This window comes from Heterodontus francisci, chromosome 17 (genome assembly GCF_036365525.1).
Source record: "Heterodontus francisci isolate sHetFra1 chromosome 17, sHetFra1.hap1, whole genome shotgun sequence".
Classification (NCBI taxonomy): Eukaryota; Metazoa; Chordata; class Chondrichthyes; order Heterodontiformes; family Heterodontidae; genus Heterodontus; species Heterodontus francisci.
This window is the reverse complement of record NC_090387.1, coordinates 83,525,165-83,544,318: the sequence shown is the minus strand read 5'-3', so window position 1 is coordinate 83,544,318 and position 19,154 is coordinate 83,525,165. Positions and strand designations below refer to the sequence as shown.

At 44.5% G+C, this 19,154-nt stretch overlaps 1 protein-coding gene across 3 annotated transcripts in view; it reads left to right on the top strand.

Moving 5' to 3' along the window:
* LOC137379101 (L-fucose kinase) overlaps positions 1–19,154 on the top strand; it is a 322,051-nt gene that overhangs the window by 281,975 nt on the left and 20,922 nt on the right. For all 3 annotated transcript variants that reach the window (XM_068049779.1, XM_068049780.1, XM_068049781.1), the window contains exons 14-18: positions 4,221–4,294; positions 10,581–10,945; positions 12,494–12,704; positions 14,556–14,722; positions 16,538–16,765. In XM_068049779.1, the coding sequence (XP_067905880.1) occupies positions 4,221–4,294; positions 10,581–10,945; positions 12,494–12,704; positions 14,556–14,722; positions 16,538–16,765 (1,045 nt within the window). The remainder of the gene's footprint in view (positions 1–4,220; positions 4,295–10,580; positions 10,946–12,493; positions 12,705–14,555; positions 14,723–16,537; positions 16,766–19,154) is intronic.

Below are 19,154 nucleotides of genomic sequence, written 5' to 3'. Positions count from 1 at the left end.
TTCCCCGACAGTTTTTAAAACTGCAAATGCAGCATAGATTTTGTTAAGGAATCGTTGACAGTTCATCACAGATTAAGATTTATTAAAGCGATCTGTTACATTACATTTACTTATTATTTTATATGGGTCAGCAGCATCCTGTTTTTGCCAATGTCACTCAGCCCCATTACACTGTACTCTTGTATTCATGAGGAACTTACAGTACTGACTTCTTGAGATTCCTTGGATTTTCTTGCCTGTTTTCCCCTCAATACAAGTTCTGGAACAATGTGATACCAAATGGATTGCGGCGGAATTGCGACATTTATATAGAAGTTAAAGTCCAACAACTTTCAACATGTCACTAAGCTGTGTCCCAAGTGAAAGTAATGCATGCCAGAGCATAGAAATCGAGACATTCCCTAAGTGTCTTTTACCATTTTTAAATGAGTTTACATAACACAAGCCTTTAAAATTGTGTTTTAAAATAATCTAGCTGCTAGGGTATTTTGAAACAATAGGTTAAAGGCTTGGAGCAGGGGTCCAAACTTTTCGCATGGGGGTGCCATATTACAATTTTTGTCCTACATAGGGGGCCAGTGGGAAAATTTCGGAACGATAAAGACATTAAAAATTTGTCTTGCTATTAATCACAACAACAAATGTGCATTTTTGTGAAGAAGTTTTAAATGAGAAGACTAATTTATTGACTTACTTTCTCGTCACTGTGTTGGACACTAATTTAGTAAGATACCTCACATTCTTTGCTTGTACAAGTACTCAATCCCTGCCTGCACACTTGATGTAAAGATGCAGAGTATTCCGGATAGATGCCCATCTGTCAGGAGTGATCTTGATCTCTTTCTCTCCTCTCTCTCTCTCTCTCCCCTCTCTCTGTCTCCCTGTCCCCTTTCTCTGTCTCCCTGTCCCCTTTGTGTCTCTCCCTGTGCTATCCCTCTGTTTCTCTCTCTCCTCTCTCCCCCCTTCCTTCCTTTGTCTCTCTCCCCGTGTCTCTTTCCCCCCGTGTCTTTCTCCCCCCATCCCTGTGTCTCCCTCGCCCCCCACCCATGTCTCTCTCCCCATCTTTCTCATCCTTCTCTCCCTGTGACTCTCCTCCTCCCTCTCTGTGTCCCTGTTCTCCCCTCTCTCCCTGTGTCTCTCTCCCCACCTTTCCACCTGTGCTTCTCTTCCCTCCCCCCCCCACCCCACTCTCTTCCTGTGTCTCTTTCCCCACCTCGTGTCTCTCTTCCACCCCCCCCCGTGTCTCTCTTCCGCACCCCCCCCCCCCCCGTGTCTCTCTTCCCCCCCCCCGTCTCTTTCTCCCTTCTCTCCTTGTGTCACTCTCCCTCACTCTCTTCCTGTGTCTCTCTCCCCCGCCCACTTTCTGTCTCTCTCCTTGCTCTTGTTCTATGTGTCTCCCTGTTCCCCGCTCCCCACCTGTGCACTGACCATAAATGCAGATAATAGAAGCAGGCTGTGAACACTGCCTCTCCGCTGGGTGCAGCCATGTCTTTTGGGAACGGGGTTTTCACAAACCTGTAGCTGCCCACCAAGGTGCCTGACATTCCAACAGTTTCCATCCGCGGGCCGGATGGAAACCTTTGGCATGCCAGATTTTGGTCCATGGGCCAGATGGAAATCTTTGGCAGACCAGATTTTGGTCCGCGGGTCGGATGGAAACCTTTGGTGCACCTTATGTTGGACAACCATGCAGCCTTGAAGCAAGACATTTAAATTACAAGTTATGGACCTCAAAATTTTCACCATGGACACGTTGCTGACCCCTGATTCTGTGCCAGTAAGACTACAGTCCAGCAAAGGGGTGGTACGTTCAGGGGGGAAAGGGGACAAAATCTGAAGGGAAAGAATCTTGTATTGAAGCATACATCGTATGGCTCCAGCTTTCCTTCACCTCAAAACACCATTGTTTATTTCATACACAATGGGCCAATTTTCTTGCTGGAAAAATAAGCTGCTAACCATTCACACTTATTAATGTGCAAATCAGCCAACGAATTCAGGAGATTAAGAGGTATGTCATGAGTTGCAAATCTCCAAAACTTGCATGTTGATTTACTCTGCTCCACCACTTCCTTCATCCTTGGCCTCTCTGTTATTTTTAAGCGCTTGCTGGATTTGCACATTGATTGCCCATTAAACTTGCCACAGAAATATAGGGCTCATAATTAACAGCGTTAAGTACCCTTGTCATGAATAACTGTTAATGTAATGCCATTCAACCTCTCTGGCCCAGAAAGTGAGCAATTTAATCTTTAAAGTCTCATGCCTACATGTTGTAAATTATTGGAGATTTTAAAAATGCCATGTTTTAAATTTTTTACATTGCTTTCCTACTTTTCCTTTGTCTCTTTTTCTCTCTTTGTCCAATCTTTTCTTCACTTCTCTTTGTCTCTCTGTGGCTGGTTTGACAGTAATTCACCCCCTTTCTCTGTTGTTCCACTGTTTCTTTCTTTACAGCAAGTAATTACGAAGGCAAATGGAATGTTGGCCTTTATTGCAAGGGGTTGGAGTATAAAAGTAATGAAGTCTTGCTAAAACTGTACAGGACATCGGTGAGACCACACCTAGAGTACAGTGTACAGTTTTGGTCTCCGTATTTAAGGAGGGATATACTTACATTGGAATCAATTCAGAGAAGGTTCATTAGGCTGATTCCTGGGATGAAGGGTTTAGAAAGGTTGAGCAGGTTGGGCCTATACTCATTGAAGTTTAGAAGAATGAGAGGTGGTCTTCTTGAAACATATAAGATTCGGAGGATGCTTGACAGGGTAGATGTCTCTAGAACAAGAGAGCACAGTTTCAAAATAAGGGGTCTCCCTTTTAAGACAGAGATACGAACATACGAATTAGGAGCAGGAGTAGGCCACTCGACTCCTCGAGCCTGCTCCACCATTCAATAAGTTCATGGCAGAACTGATTACTCCACATTCCCACCTACCCTGACAACCTTTCACCCCCTTACTTATCAAGAATCTATCTGCCTCTGCCTTAAAATATTCAAAGACTCTGCTTCCACTGCCTTTTGAGGAAGAGAATTCCAAAGACTAACCAAACCAGGTGTCTTTAAATCAAAAAATTAACTGTTTAATTTAAAAAACTAAATTCTTAAACACTATGAAGATATAAACAACATTTAAAATTGAAAAAATTAGAGTCCTTGCAAATTTACAGTCCAATGTTGCTTGAAATCCTCAGCCATCCGATGGGAAAAAAAGTTATTTAACAGTAGAACAATCCGTAGTCTAATTCCAGCAGTAAGTGATGCTTTCCTTCTCCTTTTCAACAATTAACAACTTGCAGACACTTTCATTAGAATAAATCTGACTTTAGAGTTTTTGAGGGATAAAAAATTGTCACAGTCTAACTTCCCCTCCTTCAGTTTAAATTATCAGAGATCTCTGTTTTGGCTTGACTTTTTGGGGGAATTTTGAGAGGTTGTAATAATTAAACAGACTAAAATTCTCTCCTTCAGTTTAAATGGTTCAGAGCTCTTTTTCCAGGTGCTAACCCCAGCAGTCTGTCTGTGTACTCTGTTAGAACAGGCTGTCTTCAACTAAAAATCCAGTTCAAAATTGAATTGTAACAAATGTATCGCTTGATACTCAATCCCAGTGGCTGTATCCATGGTAATGAGAATGCACCCTTTGAATTGCAATCTCCAAATAGCTGTATCCAAGGTAACGAAAGTGCACATTCTTGGTAACTCTGGAGGTCTGCTAGTTCTTAAAGCAATACTGATCCTTTGCAAGCCTTAAAGGCAAACTGCATATTCCCCGGAGGAAAAAAAACTACAGGACCATGACAACGTGGGGTTTCAAAGAATTTTCATCAGCAGTGAAGAAAACATGGACGGGTCTATTTCCAGTACACCAGCTAAAGCATTCCCCTCAAATTACTTTCTTTGCTAGTTTAACATGAGTATGAGCCTGAAATGCAGACAGTAAGATGTTAAGGAGAGAGATAGTAGCATGGAACTGAAAATTCACTCCTGGACTGAAACCCTAGAGCTAAATTGCTGCAGTTTTGGATGTAGCTAAATATGGTACCCATACGTTTAATCAATCGCAGTGCCTGTTACTATTTCACCTTTAGGTCTCTATGAACTCAATCTGCTCAATACAAGTCCAACCCTTTCTGGACGTGTTGTAACTCTTTACTTAGCCTGCCCTGAACTGTTCTGAAACGTAGAACTAATCGTACTTTGTGCTGTTCTCTAACAGGCGCCTATCACCAGTGATTCCTCAACCTTCCTGAACGTTCCTTGGGCCGGGTTCTTTGAAAGGACGGGAATAAAGTAAGGCTGACCCATGCATTCCCTTGCTTGCTGTGCACTGTTTGTAAAAAATGTTGGAAGATCTACAGGTAAAATCATAGAACTGTACAGCACACAGAAGGAGGCCATTCAGCCCTTCATGGAACAGTCTTACTCCCTTGGTCTTTCCCTATGTTACTACTAATTTTTCCTTTTCAAGTATTTATCCAATTCTCTGTTGGAAGTTACTGTTGTAATTGAATGCACCATCCTCACAGGCAGTGTATTCCAGATCACAACAACATGCTGTGTAAAAACACTTCTATCTCCCCCTTTGGTTCTTTTGCCAGTTACCTTAAAGGGGCAATTTGGTGAGTTGGGGCCTTGTGAAGAACGGACTCACATTGGAAAACCGCCAGCAATCCACCTGTAGTTTCCGATTATGTGTTCCTGGAGTACAGTGCTCATCAAGATTTCCTTAAACTTACCCTTAAATGTCTCTCTTCATCTGGTTTCCTTTGGCAATCAGCATACTATAGTCAAAGATGACTAGAGATAAGGTGCTATTAATTGTGTTCCATAACTTTTTTTAAAAATTCATTCTTGGGATGTGGGCATTGCTGGCAAGGCCAGCATTTATCACCCAGCCCTCGTTGCCCTTGAGAAGGTGGTGGTGGTCCTTCTTTAATCGTAGTCGTCCATGTGGGGAAGGTATTTCCAAAGTGTTGTTAGGTAGGGAGTTCCAGGATTTTGACCCAGTCACAATAAAGGGACGGTTATATCTGTCCAAGTCAGGATGTTGTGTGCTTTGGAGGGGAACCAGGAGGTTGTGGTATTCCCAGGCACCTGCTGCGTTTGTCCTTCTAGGTGGTGAAAGGTTGCAGATTTATCAAAGACCTGAGACTGACGCATGAAAGACCTGATTTACCATTCTCTTCCCATTCAGGACTGAGTCTGACAACATGACTGAGAAAGGGAGCATTCCATCCAGAGAGAAGCGAAGTGCCACCTTTGAGAGAGACTGCCATTTGCAATTGGCTCCCACTGTCTTGGCACAGGCCAGGAAAATGATTCACTGACCACTGGCAAAATATTTATTTTCATTTACATTTTCCTTTTCCCGACACAAGTCTTGGTCCCTGCTCATGCCCTTTCCATTTCTAAAATTTGTTGACTCCTTGGTGGAGTGCAGTTTCACAGGTGCTCTCTGGTACCTCACACAAGAAACCATTATACATGTGTAAGCCAAGGCCATAGTGGGCATCTAAGCTGCTCCTCGTCCTGTCTTCACCCAGAAGCTCGCTCGTCCCAGTAGGAATTACTGGGTAATGATCAGCAGCAGGTCCTAGGTCTACAAAAGCAAATACTGTGGAAATCTGAAATAAAAACAGTAAATGCCAGAAATGTTCAGCAGGTCAGGCAGCAATGGTGGAGAGAGAAAGAGAGTTAATGTTTCAGGTCAATAACCTTTCATCAGGTTCTAGGTCTATTTTGCCTCCCTGACAGTGGGGCACTGAGGCCATTGTAGTCCCCTTGTAGAGTCATAGAGTTATACAGCACAGAAACAGGCCCATCGTGTCTGTGCCGGCCATCAAGCACCTATCTATTCTAATCCCATTTTCCAGCACTTGGCCTGTAGCCTTGTATGAAATGGCATTTCAAGTGCTCATCTCAATACTTCTTCAATGTTGTGAGGGTTCCTGCCTTCAGGCAGTGTGTTCCAGATTCCAACCACCCTCTGAGTGAAAAGGTTTTTCCTCAAATCCCCTCTAAACCTCCTGTCCCTTACCTTAAATCTATGCCCCCTGGGTATTGACACCTCCACTAAGGGAAAGGGCTTCTTTCTATCTACCCTATCTATGCCCCTCATAATTTTGTATACCTCAATCAGGTCCCCCCTCAGCCTTCTCTGCTCTAAAGAAAACAACCCTAGCCTAGCCAGTCTCTCTTCATAGCTGAAATGCTCCGGCCTAGGCAACATCCTGGTGAATCTCCTCTGCACCCTCTCCAGTGCAATCACATCCTTCCTATAGTGTGGTGACTAGAACTGTACACAGTACTCCAGCTGTGGCCTAACTAGCGTTTTATACAGCTCCATCATAGCCTCCCTGCTCTTATATTCAATGCCTTGGCTACTGAAGGCTAGTATCCCATATGCCTTCCTAACTACCTTTATCTACCTGTGCTGCTGCCTTCAGTGATCTATGGACAAGTATACCAAGGTCTCTCTGACCCTCTGTACTTCCTAGGGACCTACCATCCATTGTATATTCCCTTGCCTTGTTAGTCCTCCCAAAATGCATCACCTCACACTTCTCAGGATTAAATTCCATTTGCCACTGCTCTGCCCATCTTACCAGCCCATCTATATCATCCTGTAATTTAAGGCTTTCCTCCTCACTATCTACGACACCATCAATTTCCCTGTCATCTGCGAACTTACTGATCATACCTCCTATGTTCACCATCTAAATCATTAATGTACACTACAAACAGCAAGGGACACAGCACCGGTCCCTGCGGTACATCACTGGACACCTGGCGTATTAGTTCGAACAATCCTGATCAGTATGGCTCAGCTACTCGCTGATTAAACGGAATCTCTTGGGGCTGGAGGGCTACTTGTTTTAGTGTAAGAGATTTTCTTTGTGTTGGCTGGAAGATAGGTATTAATCCATTAGATTTGTATTCTCAGTGTTCTCTGCTACAATAACAACTTAGATTTTTATAGCACCTTTAACATAATAAAATGTCCCAAGGCACTTCACAGGAGCATTATAAAACAAAATATGACACCAAGCCACATAAGGACATATTAGGTCAGATGATCAAAAACCTGGTCAAAGAGGTAGGTTTTAAGGAGCGTCTTAAATGAGGAAAACGAGGTAGAGAATCGGAGAGGTTTAGAGAGGGAATTCCAGAGCTTGGGGCCTAGGCAACTGAAGGCGCATCCACCAGTGATGGAACAATTAAAATCAGGGATACTCAAGAGGCTAGAATTAGAGGAGTTCAGGTAGCTGCGAGGGGTGTGGGGCTGGAGGAGATTACAGAGATAGAGATAGGGAGAGGTGAGGCCATGGAGGGATTTGAAAACAAGGATTAGAATTTAAAATCAAGACGTTGCTTAACCGGGAGCCAGTGTAGATCAGCGAGAACAGGGTGATAAATGAACAGGATTTGGTGCGAGTCATAGCACAGGCAGCAGAGTTTTGGATGACCTTAGGTTTACAGAGGGTGAAATGTGGTAATCCAGCCAGGAGTGTTGGATAGTCAAGTCTATAGATAACAAAGGCATAAATGAGAGTTTCAGCGACAGATGAACTGAGACATGGGCAAAGTCGGGCAATGTTACAGAGGTGGAAATAGGCAGTCTTAGTGATGGCGTGAATATGAGGTCAGAAGTTCATCTCTGGGTCAAATGAGAGACCAGGGTTGCGAACGGACTGGTTTAATCTCAGACTGTTATCAGGGAGCAGGATGAAGTCGGTAGCTAGAGAATGGAGTATGGAGTTTGGAGCGGGCCCAAACAAAAAAGCTTCAGTCTTCCCAGTATTTAATTGCAGGAAATTTCTGCTCATCCAGTACTGGATGTCAGGTATGCCGTCTGATAATTTAGCAACAGTGGAGGAGTCAAGAGAAGTGGTGGTGAGATGGAGCTGGGTGTCATCAGTGTACATGTCAAAACTAACGCTGTGCTTTTGGATGATGTCACCAAGGGGCAGCATGTAGATGAAAAATAGGAGGGGGCCAAGGATAGATCCTTGTGGGACACTAGAGGTAACGGTGCAAGAGCAGGAAGCCATTGCAAGGGATACTCTGGCTATGATTAGACCGATAAGAATGAAACCAGGCGAATGCAGTCCCATCCAGCTGCATGACAGTGGAGAGGTGTTGGAGGAGGATGGTGAGGTCAACTGAGTCAACAGCTGCAGACAGGTCGAGAAGGATGAGGAGGGAAAGTTTACCTTTGTTACAGTCACATAGGATGTAATTTGTCACTTGGATAATTTGCTGATTTAAATATATCCTTGGTCCCCTGAGTTAGAGAAGGTGCCCAACAGGCAATTGTGGATTCAGTCCCTCGCTCTGTTGAGTTCCCTATCTTCGGAACATAGGAGCAGGAGTAGGCCATTCAGCCCATCAAGCCTGCTCCACCATTTAATACGATCATGGCTGATCATCCACTTCAATGCCTTTTTCCCACCCTTTTATGTCATTTGTATTTAGAAATTTGTCAATCTCTGCTTTAAACATGCTCAATGACTGAACTTCCATAGCCCTCTGGGGTAGAGAATTCCAAAGATTCACAATCCTCTGACTAAAGGAATTTTTCCTCATCTCTGTCCTAAGTGGCTTCCCCCTTATTTTGAAATTGTGTCCCCTGGTTCTAGACTCCCCAACCATGGGAAACATCTTAGCTGTATCTACCCTGTCTATCCCTTTAAGTAGTAGCAGTGCTGCCTTGGTGAAGTGTAAAGTGAAGGCTAGGCATATCCCCCAAAGCAGGAGGAGAGATCAGATAGAGAGATTTGCAGGCTCCCATTATGCACATCATGGTGGTTAATTCAGACCAATCTTGGCAAAGGCCTGGTGTGGGGGAGGGGAGCTCGCCTGGTTATTGATAGATGGCCAAAGGGGACTAAAAAGGATATAATCAAAAAAAGAAGGAAGATATCCTTGATGAGAAAAAAGGAGAAAGCCATCTGTTATTTTACTGTGCATTAAGACCAATGCAGTTCCTCACTGAGCTGATGCATTGGGGTAGATAGGGAGAAAGTATTGGCGAGGAGTCCAGAACAAGGGGGCATAACCTTAAAATTAGAGCTGGGTCTTCAGGGGTGATGTCAGGAAGCACTTCTTCACACACAGACCAGTGGAAATCTAGAACTCTCTCCCACAAAATGCTGTTGAGGTGAGTGGTCAATTGAAAATTTCAAAACTGAGATGGATAGATTTTTGTTAGGTAAGGGTATTATATTTACCAAGGCCGGTTAAAAAAGTTATAGTACAGATCAGCCATGATATAACTGAATGGCGGATCAGGGTCAAGAGGCTGAATAGCTTACTCCTGTTCCTATGTTCAGTGCACTGGTTCAGTGTTATTCCAGTCCTGTAAACAAGAGTGAAAAGGGATAAGGATTAGGGGCTGCATAAAATGCAAGTGTAAGAATCCAAAGCCAAACTTAGGGTTTTTCTTAATTGATTAGGGCCTATCAGAGAATTTACCAGCCCCAGGACAAGCTAATGGGTAAAGGGACTGCCGAGCACAGTACTAAAGCCATACAGAGCAGAAGGTACCAGTTCAATCTGTGGTCTGATCCAGGTTAGTTGAGCTCAGCCAAGATGCAAGTATGGAGGGACATATATATGAATGTTGAGTGAGGATTGTCTGTGATTCCCTTACACTTGAATAGCCTGCCAATACAGCTTGGACTTGAATAAAGATTGGCCACTTACATAAGGTGTCACAGGGCTGCCGATGCCCATGGAGTCATACCCCAGAAAGGAGTCAATGCCTGTAGTACTGGAGAGGAGAACATCAATGTGGTGGCTTGGGGAGGGGAGGGGGTGGGCGGCGGAGTGTGGAGAAAGCTTTGAAAAAGAAAACAATCTTCTAAGATGGGAGATATATCATCGTAAGTTATTATTTCAGACAAGTGAAAAGTACCAGGAAGCACAGGCTGGCGGGGTTGCAGGCAGGACATGGGCTTTGAGCTCACTCTGTCAGGTGAATATTGAGCCCAAATAGCGAGGTAACCCTGCCATGTTATAAATTATTGGCACATTTGCACTGCAAATTCGATAGATTTCCTTCCGAAAATAATATTTCAGGATCCAATATATGAGTAATTTGAGATATGATGCAAGGCAAGTATAGCATGTTTGAGAGGAAGAGGTGACTTTGGACCTATGGTTCCCAAAGCTGTCCATCACTGGATTGATTTCTATGATTAGACAATTATTGCATCATCAATACATGCTGTGACTACCAGAATGGTTGAAGGCAAACAAGACAGACTGTGGTCTTTTTTTCATCTAGCAATTCCTATGTTCCAACATAAGGGAATTGTACCAATGACTCCTGTGCAGTCTGATTCTGATTCTTGCTATATCACCAGAAGGATGCATCAATTAGAGCCCGATATCGCTGACACAGAGGATGGTCAACCAAAGAGAACGTCACCCTGGCCGGCCTTGGTGGGGGAGGTACTTACAGAATGGTATGGGCACAGGTCCACTGTCCTCCCCCAAGCCAACAAGTGGCGCATGAGAAATGGTGTAAGGGAAAAATGCAAGACAGTGAGTCAAATGCCTCTGCTTTTCATAGGAAAGAAGAGGTGTGGGATGCCGGCATTCTTGGAGATGACCAGTGCCTGCTGAATGCTCAGCTCTTCCCAGTCTTCCACATGTCCGAGCCCATCGGGATGGAGGATGTGCTGTGGTTCCTCGGATCAGAGAAAGGACCGTTTCTGAGGAAGTGGCAGTCGGCCTGGCGGCTGTCAATACGGGAGGTCCTGAACTGCCTGAACCAACAGGCTGAGCTCGCCTGGCGACAGCAGCTCTTCCTCACCCAGGCTCAGCGTAAAGTACAGAGTACGCTGCTTGCTCGCAAAGACAACAGCCTCTGGCCTCTGATCCGGGCAGCTGTCTGTGAGGGTCATGAGCAACAGATACTCAACACTCTCGATACAGGTGAGAGCTCTCTTCTTTATGGTTCAATATAACTGGAAACTTATTTGCAGCTTGTAAACTTTTTTGTTGGAAGCTTCTTGGTTCAAGTCCCACTGTAGTCATCAGCCCATAATTTAGGTTGACACTCCAATGCCATACTGAGGGAGTGCTGCACTGTCAGAGGTGCTGTCTTGTAAATGATAGGTTAAACTGAGGCTCTGTCTGCTCTCTCGGGCGGATGTAAAAGATCCCGTATTACTATTGAAAGAAGAGCAGGGAAGTTCTACCTGCTTTCCGAGTCAATTTTTATTCTTCAACCAATACCTAAAAACAGATTATCTGGTCATTTGACTCATGTGCAAATTGGCTGATGCATTTCCTACATAACAACAGTACACTTCAAAAGTACTTAATTGGCTTTAAAGCACTTTGGAATGTTCTGAGGTCATGTATTAAGAAGCTAGATAAATGCAAGTTTTTTCTTTTTATTTAGATGTTTTTCACAGTTATGCTAAAGGAATATTCTGGAGAAGCATCAATCAAAATAACTTAATTTTTAAAATATCAGAACATATGTTTTTTCCCCCTTTTCTGCCCTTCAGAAGGTGCTGACTCCCACTGGAGGGCAGGTGTGGGAACAGAGGCCATTCATACGTGACTTTTCTACACGTAAGCCCAGACAGCAAGTGAGTGACCAGAATGGACCTGATACCCAATCCTGCCCTCACCCTAATACTCACCCACACACTAACCAATCTGGGGCTTTTCTCCTTCCCTAACCTAGAAGTGCCCAGACTAATTTAGTGCCACATTTGATGAGATCGTTTTAACATCTCACCTAAAGGATAGCATCTCTGGCAATTCAGCACTCCCTCAGTACTATGCTCCAGTATCAGCCTAGAATGCGAGTTCAAGTCCACTTCAACACACAACCTTCTGTCTCTAAGGTGGGATTGTTTCATACTGAGCCAAGCAGATGTTAGTAAATCAGACATAAGTTAAACTGCATCCAGGTGACTGTGTCAGAAAGTGTGCAGGGGAGCCAAGTATTTTTTTTTTAGATATAATGGGGGTGAAATACAACTGCAGGAGGTGGTGCAGCATGGTTGGTGGAAGATCAGCCGCCTGTTATATACCCAACCAGCTGAATAGATGGTCAGGTGGGCTGTGTAACAGACGGGTGTATAACGAGCAGGGTGTATAACAGGCGGGTGTCTAACGGGCTGGATGTGTAACGGGTGGGTGTATAACAGGTAAGGTGTGTAATGGCAGGGTAACGGGCAGGACGTGTAACGGCAAGGTGTCTAATGGGTGGGGCGTGTAATGGCAAGGTATCTAATGGGTAGGGTGTGTAACGGCAAGGTGTCTAATGAGCGGGGTGTGTAACGGCAGAGTGTGTAACGGGTGGGTGTGTAACGGCAAGGTGTCTAATGGGTGGGGTGTGTAATGGGTGGGTATATAACGGCAGCTCATTCGCTTTTCACATCCCTGCTCAGTTGAATTTCAGCCCTGGTGAAGGTGCCCTGGTTTTTTTGAGTTTGACAATATACCTGTTCTGTTGGTTTACAGTGGCTGCCACCACCGAGGACCTGGGGGTCGCAGCCCGCACCCTCGCCTGTGTTGCCGATGTCTTGGGTTGTATGGCCAGAGGGCAGGGAGGGCTCCGTAGTGGTCCTGCTGCCAATTGGGCATGGACTGATGCTTTCCAGCTGCTGGAAAGCGGGAACGTGGCGCTTGGAGTGCAGAGGCTGACGGAGGAGCGGGGTAAATGGCTGAGCAGGTGAGGATGGAACTTCATTTTGGATGAACAAATTACTGGATAATCAAAACCATGTTTCTTTTGAGTGGCAGTTGATTATAGCACTGTCTTTCTCACCCAGAAAGCCCCAATGCCACAACACCTGAGAGCTTTTTGTTTCATTGCTCTATACCTGACCAATCCCAGAAGTGTGGTCTGTGGGCTCCATTGTTATGCCACTACAATTGAATAAACTGCTAATATAGATGTTTACATAGAATTTAAATCACCAAACCAGGCCATTCAGCGCTACTGGTCAAGGTTTATGCTACACATGAGCCTCCTCCCACCCTATTTCATCTCACCCCATCAGCATATCCTTCTAAGTTTAGACTCATGCAAGAATGTTGTTGGTGCCTATGGGATAGGAGCTCAGCAGTAGATTCACTATTCAGAGAATTCTTCCACTGCAAAAACAAATATACCCCTCAGCAAACATACCCAAGGCCTATTGAAACTCCTCTATGCACAGAGAATGTAGATTGCATGATAATGGAGGCTAGGCTAGATTTTAGCTTTGAGTTTAAGGAGTGAGAGTCTCAGATCAGAAAGGGTGACAAACTGTCGACTAAGTGCCTGTGTTGCACACATAAATGATCGAGTTGTGAACCAATGTTAAGAATCTGTCTCTCTTGGTCCTTCAGTGCAAATTGGCACAGGGAACAAGCTACAGGTACCAGAGGGTACAGTCAAGTCTGCAGATGAAACCCGACCCGAGCCCGTTAGAACCACATCCAACCTGAGCCCGACCCGGCCCGAGTCCTTTAATTTTTTCCCGCACCCGACCCGACCATCAGTTAACCTAGCTTCTATTTTTCACTTTGTTGCTTATCTGCACAAGCTTAAAAAAACCGTAACTAAACAACCTTTCAAGTCCAAGAAGTACATTAACATTGGAGCCACGTACCGGAGGTGGTGATAGAGCGTGTGCGACCCAGCCTGACCCGACCTGAGCCAGAATGTCGGAGCCGGAAGAGCGACTCGAACCCGACACACGTCGTCGGGTGGCCGTCGGGTTCGGGTCGGGTAGCCATGTTCTACAGTCAAGCTCTGGTACCTTTTGGCCTCAGGAATGGTAAATCAGCCAATATGCCTGCTCCTGATTACTGATGATTCTGCAGCGTGTGTTTATGTGTATCTTTGTGTGTGTCTGTCTGCCCTGTCTGTGACTGTGTCTGTGCATGTGTATGTGTATAAATATGTGTCTGTTTGTTTGTGTGTGTCTGTGTGTGTCCGTACATGTAGATGTGCCTATCTGTGTGTGTGTGCAGATGTGTCTCTGTATGCTGGGTGAGGACAGACTCTGGCTTGGCTGTGATGCCCCCTCTGTTTGAATAGCCTGCTGGTACTTGCTGTCTGGGCTCAAACATAAATGGCTTCTTGAGTGATATACCAGCGGACTGCTACTGCCCATGGATCTGTATCCAGGAAACGGGGGACAGTTCAGTGGAGGTGTAAGATTATTTTAATAAGTGATTGGGCTGCTTTCAACCCAAGTGTAGATTGGCAGAGGTGAGCTAAATCAGAGTATGGGCGAATATTAAACTATTACTGGAGGCTCCCTGTCCAAACATCCAACCAAATGTCAGCTACTCCAAGGCAAACAGTGGTGTCATTAAAAAAGATTTTAAACCTTTATTAGTTTACAGCAGCAAAATAGAAAGGATATCTAATTCTGGAGATATATACATGGCTCCAGAGGGGTAGAAACCTGAGGGCCTCACAAACTCCCATTTGAAAACCCCTGGACTAAATCACCTTGAAGCAAGTCGTCTCATGTTCATTTAACTCCCATCAAGCCTATGATGCATCTCTCTGTCTTGTGTACCGCAGACCAGACCTTCTGGTGAGGGCCGCCCGTCACTATGAGGGGGCGGAGCAGATCCTGATCCGACAGGCCGTGATGTCAGCGCGTGGGTTCATTTCGATGGGACAGTTGGAGCTCCCTCCCATGAATCAGTGGGTGGTGGCCGAGTGTCCTGCCCGTATCGATATCTCAGGTAATTGTGCTCCTCTCACTGGTAAAGCTTACTGTTTGTGCTCTGTTTGAGCACCTTAAGGTCAAGTTATGATCAACTGTGCAGATTGGGAGGATGCTGTAGTGTTGTCGGTCACGGCTTAGTTGGTAGCACCTCCGAAGGCTTTCTCTCCAGAAATTTGAAACTCTCTCTCCAGTCTAGACTGCCTCTCCAGTGAAGGGCCGAGGGAGTGCATTTAATGTAGTAAAACATCCCATAATGCTTCACAGGAGCAATTATTATAAAAAGTTTAACACTGAGCCATGTAAAGAGGTATCAGGACAGATGGCCAAAATCTTGGTAAAAGAGGTAGGTTTTAAGGAACAATTTGAAGGAGGAGAGAGAGGCGGAGCGGTTTAGAGAGGAAATTCCAGAGCTTAGGGCCTAAGTAGCTGAAGACATGGCTGCCAATGGTGGAGTGATAAAAGTTGGGGTTGTGCAAGAAACTAGAATTGGAGGAGTGCAGATATCTGAGGTTTGTAGGGCTGGAGGAGGTTACAGAGATCAGGAGAGGCGAGGCCATGGAGGGATTTGGAAACAAGGATGAGAATGATGAACACGTACATTATAGACTGTCTCTTCTACCCTCTGCCTGTTGTGTGGAAGCACATAACATGTTCTACCTAAACTTTCAAAAGGCAGTTTGCTTAAAAAAATATCGTCTGAACAGAAGTAGGTCTGGTGCTGTGGAAGAGCAGAGGCATTTAGGGCTACAAGATCACAGGATATTCAAGGCAGCACCTCAGGTTGATCAGACTGTATTGGAATTCTAGGTCTTACCTTACGAGGTATTGAATATGAAAGAGGTATTGATGAGCCTCTATAAAAATCTTAAATAGATTTTAGTTACAATACTACGTGCAGTGTTGAATTCTACACTATAGGAAGGATATTGAGGCATTTGAGAGGTTACAATTCACTGGGATTCTGCCAGGTTTGAAGAAATACAAATAAAAAGAAGAGCTTTTTTTCATTTGAACACCAATTACAGAATATTATAATAGGAATGTTTAACATTATGAACAGATGTGACTGGGTAGATAGAAGCAAACTGTTTCCAGTGGATAAGGGACACCACATACAGACACTACACACACCGAGTTGTGAGGCTGTGGAATTCACTCCCAGGGTGGGTGAGTGAGGCAGAAACAATGAACATTCAGTAATTGATTGGGTAAGTGGATGAAGGGAAAGGGGTTGAAGGGATATGGGAACAGGGTGAGTAAATATGAGTAGGACTATTTGCTCATGTGGAGGGTAAACACTGACCAGGACTGGGTTGGGCTGAATTGTAACTTCTGTGCATTAACCTCTGTCAATATTTGACAAAGTTCCCCCATCATAAATTAAGATACTACATTTCAGAAGATGCAGCTTTGTGCTCAGCTGGTCAATGAAGGTTTTCCAACACTTTAATACAAATAGGTTGGATTATCACCCCAAATATGGGGGGTGGCGAGGGGGTTGGGGGGGGTGGTGGTGGTTGGTGTGGGGAGGTGGTGGTGTGGGGAAGAACAGAAGGAATACTATCTTAAAGGGTTAAATCTACTCTCCCTGTGGAGAGCCGCACTCGTAGGGAGCACAAGTTGGAGATTCAGGGCTTCAGTGCTATAGCTCTATCTCTGAACTTGTGAGAGTGATTTTCTGCTGGGAGTGTGGCTTTCCTCCCTAAGTCTGTCTGGGTTGTCTGGGAGAGTTTGCTACTGGAATCATTTCTAAAGTTTTTTGTAATTTTTATCCCTTCCTCCCCCTCCCAACTTGGTGCTCAAGCCTCAGATATGTAACTCCTTCCTACAGGTGGCTGGAGTGACACGCCTCCAATAACATACGAGCATGGGGGAGCGGTGCTGGATATTGCCGTTCTAGTGGACAAACGTAAACCGATTGGCGCGAAGGTGCGTCGCATCACAGAGCCTAAACTGCACTTAGTCCTGAACAGTGGAGGCAGAGAACAAGGACTGGCCATGGAGATAGTGTGCCAGAGTCTGGAGGATCTGCAGGATTACTGTCAGCCACATGCGCCAGGTATCTTTGATAGAGAGGGTGGTAGATACACTGTCTATTGTGGTACTAAACCACAGAGAGCTGGGTTGTCCAGGGGTCTATCCCCACTCCATACTCAGTTGGCTTAATCACAGTCAAGGCAGTAGAAAATGTACTGTAAATTGGCTTCAGATTAAAGAGAGGAAACATCATCGGAATTGCTGGATGAAAAAAAAGACTATCTAGTTTGCCTTCTACCATCCTCAGTTAGTCTAAAACAGATTCAGACATGAGGTGAGGTTAAACCTCAGTAGTGGAGAGCTTTGGGAACCATAAGGCTAAAGTTACCTCTTCCTTCCAAACATGCTACACTTACCACACATCATGTCTCAGATTACTCATTTGCTGTAACCTAAGATGGTATTTTGTGAAAGAAACCTATCTAATTTACATTTGTTTGAAACTGCTTTCACTGTCTCCCTCACCCTGTTCAATAGACTGACCACTCATTCGCTAGATTGACCACTCACTCAATGAAATAATGTTTCCACAGATTAGTTTTGAATTTAAACCACTTCAAGCACAGGCTATGCTGCTGGGTCTGCTGTTCTGGGTGAAAGTTGGTCATGGTCTACATTATTTAGTCTGTTTGGAATCTAATTAGGGGCCAGAGGATTGAAGAGTGGCAAATGTGACACCTTTATTCAAGAAAGGGTGTAAGGACATTTCTAGTAACTACAGGCTGGTCAGTCTAACACCAGTGGTAGGTAGGTTTTAGAAACAATAATCAGGGAAAACAAACAGGCACTTGGAGAGGTTTGAGTTAATTAAGGAGAGCCAGCATGGATTTGTAAAAGGCAGATGGGGCTTGACTAATCTAATTGATTTTTTTTGATGAAGTAACAGAAAAGGTTGAGGAAGGGAAAGTAATGGATATTGTCTATATGGATTTTAAAAGCCTTTGGCAAAATGCCACATAAGAGGCTGGTTACCAAATCAATCTGCAGGGAAAATGCCTCCAGATTAGTACATTTGGCTGTGGATGTGCCACATACAACCTTTCTGCTCCTTTATACACAAGTGTTCAAAATCATATGATGGTGCTCTGACCGCCTGCCATGAAGCCACCTCCCAGGCTCCTAACACAGTATGGGGCCTGTGCACCATTCATAAAATGTCATTGAGGTGCAAAAATAGGGGCTAATTGCCCTTTTACTTACCTTAATTGGCTGCCTACTGCTGGGAACCTGCCTCCGTGAAAAGTGCACTGAGACGGGAACGTGTGCTGCATTCTAAATTTCCCCGCTCATCCGCCTTCAAAGCCACCTACACGGGCCTGGGAAAATCCACCCCGCAGTGTCTAGATCATGCATCAAGAATATTCACTTGATTGAGTGGTGCCAGAGGACTTAAGCTACAAAAGGAGTCATATTGCAGAAAAATTGAGAGCTTTAAACAGAGGAAGGGAAACACTTGCTAAAAAAAAATTTAGATTTTATCTTCCAACATAAGGTTGAAGATCAGAGGCTAGACATGATGGTAAATTTATGATGAGCGTTTGTCACATTTAAAACATTTGTGAGAGCCATGAAAATGTGAACCCACGTCTGAAGTGAATGGCGACTTAAACCCTTCTCTGCCCTCTCCCTGGAATTTGTCTTTGTTGATTTATTGCTTTATTGGCTGCCTACCTTCACTGTTCCCTCCCTCCTGCACCTAGATTCACCCCCGCAGGCAAGGCAAGAACTGAGAATTAGTCATCAGGGGAAAGGACAAGAAGCTACATGTTTCGCTGTCCATGCTGCAATGTGCTGGAGGACCAGTACAATCAGTGTCACCACTTCAGCCACTTCTACACTCTTCGGATTTTGTAGAAATGTCTTCATATGTAACAATTTAGCAACAGTTCCCATAAGCGGATGTTACCGACTATGGCCCAGATGTATCATTTCTATACTCTGTTCTCGCAGTGATGTGCACCTGAGGAGGATAACAGTTTTATACTTGTTGTAATCTCATTACTGGATTGAACATTTCTTCATACATTCAAGGACAAAAAGAAAGACTTGCAATTATTTAGCACCTTTCACAATCTCAGGACGTCCCAAAGCGCTCTACAACCAATGAAGTACTTTTGAAGTGTAGTCACTGTTAGAATGTAGGAAAGGCGGTAGCCAATTTGAACACAGCAAGATCCCACAAACAGCAATGAGAAAAATGATCAAACCGGAGGGTAGAAATTCATCTTGGACAGTAATGGCCAGATAACCTGTTTCTTATTAATGTTGGTTAAGGGAAAAACGTTGACCAGGACACAAGAGAACTCCCCCGCTCAATTTCAAAACAGTCCTTTGGGATCATTTATCTTCACTTGAGGCGGGAAACACGGTCCCGATTTAATTGCCATCTGAAAAATGACACCTCTGACAGT